The following is a 6,855-nucleotide window of genomic DNA, read 5'->3' as shown; positions in this document are numbered from 1 at the left end:
AATTTGGTCTTAGTGATAGTGTCATACAGAAGGATTTCTATTCAGATAAATTTTGTCTATGGATCGACCTTCGTTTGTATTCTGATGATTCTATTCATGGTAACGGTCTTCATCTTAATAGCACCAAGGATGGTGTTAAATTAGAGATAAAACGAGATACTAAAGGTACTGGAAAGTTGAATTGTTATATGTATGTACTCGCAGATGCTATGATGGAAATTAAAGATTGTAATCTAGAATCAATAATGTATTAAGAAATTAACATTATAATATAGATATATGGAAGAGTTAAAAGATCAATTACCATTTCATTGTGTACTTTACAGGACCAACAAACAGCGGCAAATCAGAATATTTGATCAATCAATTACGAACATGTTATAGATATGTTTTTGAGTATATCGTTTTAGTTTGTCCAACATACGTAAAAAATAAAACATATCAAGGATTTGCTAACAACGACCCGAGGTTTATCATTATATCACCAGACGCTAGCAATGTGGATGAAATTAATGATATTCTACTTCGTCATTGGTCTAAGTCGCTACGAAGTCACGTGAGATAGCACGCGGCAAGCAAGCAGTCAGTTGCGCTTGGTGATCGAGCAGTCAGGTTTGCGAAAGCAAACCTCTAGCGAATATTTATCATTATGGCACAAAATTCAACAGATGAAGAAATACTTGCACTACAAGACGAACTATCTGATGGAACAGAAGAAACACCAAAAGGAAGTACCCTTATGGCTTTATTAGCAAGAATGAACGACAACATGACAGAAATGGGCGAATCGCTCAAACGACTTCACAACAAAGATGGCCTAAATGAGGCAGAAACTGCCGCAAAAAAGCCACGAAATTCACCTGAATCAGGTGTTGAAGCCAGTGTCGCAGCCCTACTAAATGATGGGCACAACAACTCGGAGAATAGTAGTACGAAAACCGAAGGCGAGGACAGCCTGCTTGATGACATTGTGCAATCTCTAAATGAGACCGAGCGAACCGCCGAACCGGTCTCAGAAAAATTAGCAAAGGTCGCTAATACAAGCTGGCTTCACAAGCTCAGCGACGATCATCTGAAAGAAAAATGTGATAAATATCACAGACCTTCTAATTGTAGTAAGGTCATCGTTCCAAAAGTGAACGAAGAAATCTGGAGCAAACTCCCAAGGCCAGCCCGAGGTAAAGACCTCAAACTTTCCCGCCTACAAACGAACGTGACCAAGGTCGGCCACATAGCTGTCAAATTAACAGAATCTCTCCTCAATTTAAAGAAAAATTCTGAATCAGGCAAGGAGCTTAATGATCTAGTGATCATGACGACTGATGCCGTCGCACTGTTAGGTCACTCGAGCTTCGAAATCTCACAACTTCGTCGCGAAGAAATAAAACCAAACTTACACAAGGATTACAGTGACCTTTGCTCGGCCAACGTGCCGATGACTGATCTGCTGTTCGGAGATGAACTGCAGACACAGTTGACTCACATTAGAGCTGCAAACAAGATTGGGAATACCACAAGCTCGAACCCTAACCAGAGGCGAAATTATCAGCATGAAACAAAGTCAGGCAAGCCTTTTTTAGGCCGAGGGAACCCGACACCCAGTCGGGGATACAAGAGGCGATACAGCCACAACAACTACCCCCGCACGAAAAGTGCCGAACAACAGCACAAAAAGTAGACACTGTTGAATTACCACAACTTCAGGTAAGCGAATACGACTTGATGATACCAGATCTTGTGGATTACTGCAGGAAAAAGACAGAAAATTTTCAGGCAGGGCAGCTTTCACGCCATCTCCACAAATGGAGAACCTTGACATCTGATCCAGAAATTCTTGAGACCGTATCCGGTCAACGAATCGAGTTCATACAAACTCCGATACGCATTACACCTCCATTCCAACCGAACTGGTCTTTTGAGGAAGGGCAATTTATCGATTCTGAAATTAAAAAGTTACTTCAGAAAGGTGTGATTCAGCAGTCTTTTCATGAAAAAGGGGAATTTATTTCCCCTATATTCCTCCGTCCAAAGAAGGATGGCTCATGGCGTATGATTTTAAACTTAAAATCCTTAAACCAATATGTTGTTTATCACCACTTTAAGATGGACACAGTATGGACTGCTGTTCAAATGATGAAACCAAATTGTTATATGGCATCTATAGACCTGAAGGATGCCTATTACTCTGTTGCCATCGCTAAACAATACCAGAAATACCTCAAATTTAAATGGAGAGGTGATTTATATCAATTCACATGTTTCCCTAATGGCCTTGCGCCCTGCCCACGAAAATTTACTAAATTGCTTAAACCTGCATACTCCACATTGAGAAAAATGGGACATTTATCTGTGGGTTATATTGATGACTCATACCTACAGGCTGACTCTTATGACTCATGTGCCCAGAACATTATTGACACAGTTACACTACTCAACAGCTTAGGCTTTGTTATACACCCAGAAAAATCTATTTTAGTCCCAACTCAAAGGCTTGTTTTCTTGGGATTCCTGTTAGACTCCTCCTGCATGAAAATTTCCCTCACACCTGAAAAAGCACTAAACGTTAAGAGTGCATGTCAAAGGCTTCTAGACACTAGCCAGCCAACCATCAGAACAGTAGCTAAGGTTTTGGGTCTCATTACCTCCAGCTTTCCAGGTGTAATGTTTGGGCCGTTACACTATAGGTGGCTAGAGTTAGACAAAATACAAGCCCTGAAAAATAATAGGGGAAACTTTGATGGGCCAATGTCTCTTTCACCTGAAGCTTTAAGAGAACTTGAATGGTGGGTTAAATCAGTTGAGACAGCCTATAATGCAGTCAACCATGAAGCACCCCAGCTCACAATGACCACTGATGCTTCAAAAAAGGGGTGGGGCTGCACACTAGGGGGCACTTCAACAGGTGGCAGCTGGACCTCAGATGAGGCAGAAAGCCATATAAACTATCTAGAAACAAGGGCAGTCTTTTTTGCCTTGAAGTCCTTTGAAAAAACAATAACAGGGAAAACAATCAGAGTGTTGGCTGACAACACAACAGCAGTTGCTTGCATAAACCAAATGGGAACTTGCCACTCTATAGATATAAACAGATTAGTTATTGAAATCTGGGAGTGGTGCATATCACACAATATCTGGCTAACTGTATCCCATATCCCAGGAAAGGATAACATATCTGCTGATGCAGAATCAAGAAAAACACGAAGGGAAACTGAATGGAGTTTAAACCCCAGAATCACCACCAAGGTTTTTGATAAAATGGGCATTACCCCAGATATTGATTTATTTGCATCCAGAATAAATTCTAAATGCAACAAATATGTTTCCTACCACCCAGATCCAGGGGCATGGGCAGTGAATGCATTTCATATATCATGGGAAAAGCTATGTTTTTATGCCTTCCCCCCTTTCTGCATAATCCAAAAAGTACTAAGCAAAATACACGAGGACAAAGCTACAGGCCTTGTAATTGTACCTCACTGGCCAACTCAACCATGGTGGCCATACTTAGCTAATATGCTTATTGCATCTCCTGTCATCTTACCTAGGGAAAAAGACACTCTTTGGTTACCGGCACAACCACAACTGCTTCATCCATTACACAAGACACTGACTCTTCTGTTATGCCACTTATCGGGACACGACTCACTCATCAGGGACTTTCAGACACAGCTTCCAACATTATCCTTCAAGCCTGGCGAACTGGAACTCAGAAACAATATAAATCATACCTCTCACGATGGGAACAGTACTGTAGTGAACAACAAATTGATCCAATTTCGTCCTCTGTAACGAACGGGATAAACTTCTTGGGCGAACTTTACGAAAAGGGGCTCTCCTACAGTGCCATTAATACTGCACGCTCTGCACTGTCGACAGTCATCTCACCACCCGAGGGCTGTACCTTTGGTGACCATCCATTGGTAACCAAGTTTCTAAAAGGAGTTTACAACATACGACCATCCTTTCCACGATATAAAGAAATTTGGGATGTATCTACAGTACTGAAATACTTAAAAACCTTGTCACCTCCACACTTGCTTAACTTGAAGGATCTGACACTCAAGATAACAATGCTTATTGCACTCCTGTCTGGGCAAAGATGCCAAACTCTACATGCTCTTAATATCTCACAGATGACACTTTCAGGAACAACATGTATATTCCACATACGAGAACTATTGAAAACCTCTAAACCAGGAAAACACTTTGGTCGCCTGGAACTCAAAGCTTTTGATGAGGACAACCAACTGTGTGTTATAACTTTCTTACGAGAGTATGTTGAGCGCACTAAGTTGCTAAGGGGCGCTCACGACCAATTGTTAATTAGTTATTGTAAACCATTTAAGCCTGTTTCCTCTGAGACCATCAGTCGCTGGCTAAGAGAGGTGTTAAAGAACTCTGGCATTGACACTTCTAAATTTAGTGGACACAGCACAAGGTCAGCCTCAACATCAGCAGCAACAGCAGCCAATGTCTCAATACACACCATCATGGAGGCTGCCGGTTGGTCAAATGCTGAAACTTTTAGGAAGTTTTACTGTAAGCCAGTTACAAGTCGTAAATCAGACAACTTTGGTGATAATCTTTTAAAATCAGTTAACGTTAATTAAACCAATTTCGTTTATGTTCGTAATAGCAAACGTGTGGTTCGTATGCATAACAATATGCTCATAGCCATTTGCTTTAAAATCTCACGTGACTTCGTAGCGACTTAGACCAATGACGAAGTAGAATTAGAAAATTAAACGAGACTTACCTGTAAGGTGAAGTTTGATTGAAATTCTACGAGTTATTGGTCAGGAGCGGAGAAGTCACGTGCCCAACCCTTCTTTGACAATAATAATTTCCAGCTTCTACCCTACCCTAATACGAGTAGAAATGTCTATTCGCATTTTTTAAAAACTGACTGCTTGCTTGCCGCGTGCTATCTCACGTGACTTCTCCGCTCCTGACCAATAACTCGTAGCATTTCAATCAAACTTCACCTTACAGGTAAGTCTCGTTTAATTTTCTAATTTTATCAGATATCACAGAGGTATTTTCCGGTTATAATACATTAGTCATTCTAGATGATTGCGCATTCAGTAAAGATCTTAAGCAGCGGTCTAATAAGTTTATTAATCTAGCATTTAGCGGAAGGCATGAGAGTATATCAGTATGGGTTTTAACACAACAATTAACAGCAAGTGTAAAACCGTTTAGAGAGAATGTGGGTTGTATCATTAGTTTCTTCACACCTAATAAGATATCAAATTAGACATTGTTTGATGAATATGGTGGAGAGTTAGACCTAGAACATAGGAAAGAGTTTATGAAAATACTAAAATCTGAAAAATATGCTAGGATTTGCTTCTGTCTACGTCACCCATTTCATACATACGTGGAGATACCAAACACACATTTAAAAAATAAATATTAATATAATATATAATAAGATGGAATCAATCCTTGATCAGTTTAATGATGGAAAATTAGAAACGATAATAGAAGAACCTAACCAAATAGTAGAGGAAAAGAAACCGGTTAGAAAAAAGAAAACAATAATTAATAAAGATGACACTGAGATAGAAGGAAAACGTGAGCAATTATGTATCCTTCAAGTTCTTGGTACATTAGAAAAATACACAGGACTACAAAATAAATCTCTTGGTGATATAAAAAGGTTATCAGCAGCTGATGTATCAAAATATCGTAATCGTTATCAGATGACAATGGGTAACCAAGTTACTGGGTCACTAGTTAACATAACAATTGATTCTGGAGTTGAGTTAGTTTCTTATGTATTACCTATAGATGATAAAGTTGAATTGAAAAAAGATCTTAAGGATAATGAATTAGTCAAACAAGAATTAACAAATGCAGCAGGATGGGTTGTATTGAAAGGTGGTAAGATGGTTTCATTAGCAAGTGGATTACTTCAAATAGTAAAACATATAGATTATAAGAAAAAAGAACCAGTAGATGAGATAGAGAAATATATCCAGGATACTGTTGAGCACACTCTTGAGCAGTCTCGAGCAGTCTTGAGCAGCTGTTGAGCATCTCTTGAGCATAAATAGCAAGAAAGTATAAAAATTTTTGGCTGAAATAGCAAATAACAGAGGAATAACCTTGTAGTATTTATAGGCTAATGTAATATACTTAACATATTATTATATGTCTTGAGCATGTCTTAAGCATCTCTTGAGCATGTCTTAAGCATCTCTTGAGCATCTCTTGAGCACCTATTTAGGAATACTATTTAAATATAATATTATATATTATAATATTATATGTCTGAAGAAAATAATGAAATAGAACAAATCACAAGAGAACCAGAAAAAGTCCCAACAAAAACAAAAGACCCTAAAAAAGTTCTAGGCGGCAAACGATTGGTAGAATATCATAAGAAAGCCAAGCAAGCTCTTAAACAAGAGAAGGAGCGTGAAAATGATAAGGTAGTCGAAGAAGATAATAGTGATTCTAAATGGATGCCTGACATAAGCCTGACAACAGCTTTATCCTTGGTTGGTATCACTCTAGCAGCTATAGATCTATATTTTAGATATAGAAAGTATGAAAAGGATAAATTTGAATGGAAAGCTCCTCAAACAATTCACACGGATGAAAGCCCTAAATTATCAAGCCAATCATCGAATAATGAAATACAATATAAACCACCTAAATCTAAAATCCCAACGAGAAAGATTGGAATGGAATAGAAAAAATATAAAAATTAATTGTATAGTTATTGAGGGTTGTCCAAAATAGACGAACTGATACAGATGGTAAAAGTTGGTTTACCATTGGTACAGTTGGTGAAAGTAATTAACATGCAAAATTTGTGCATATCATTAACTTGTTTAATGTGTGTAT

At 38.5% G+C, this 6,855-nt stretch overlaps 2 protein-coding genes across 2 annotated transcripts; both read left to right on the top strand.

Annotated features, from left to right (window-relative positions):
• Positions 1 to 523: 523 nt before the first annotated feature.
• Positions 524 to 3,684, top strand: LOC148911385 (uncharacterized). The gene is made up of 2 exons (XM_089029665.1): positions 524 to 1,704; positions 3,546 to 3,684. Exon 1 carries the CDS (start codon positions 650 to 652, stop codon positions 1,676 to 1,678), a length of 1,029 nt encoding a protein of 342 aa, XP_088885791.1. The 5' UTR covers positions 524 to 649; the 3' UTR covers positions 1,679 to 1,704; positions 3,546 to 3,684.
• On the top strand, positions 1,723 to 4,610 carry LOC148911384 (uncharacterized). The gene is made up of 2 exons (XM_089029361.1): positions 1,723 to 3,462; positions 3,546 to 4,610. The coding sequence occupies exons 1-2, from the start codon at positions 1,723 to 1,725 to the stop codon at positions 4,608 to 4,610; spliced, it is 2,805 nt and encodes a 934-aa protein (XP_088885487.1).
• Positions 4,611 to 6,855: the final 2,245 nt, after the last annotated feature.

The sequence above is a fragment of the Actinia tenebrosa genome, unplaced genomic scaffold, assembly GCF_029948245.1.
Source record: "Actinia tenebrosa isolate PJP-AT-01 unplaced genomic scaffold, QUT_ActTen_1.0 PGA_scaffold14__42_contigs__length_11649687, whole genome shotgun sequence".
In the NCBI taxonomy this organism is placed as follows: Eukaryota; Metazoa; Cnidaria; class Anthozoa; order Actiniaria; family Actiniidae; genus Actinia; species Actinia tenebrosa.
This window is presented reverse-complemented; position numbering and strand designations above follow the sequence as displayed.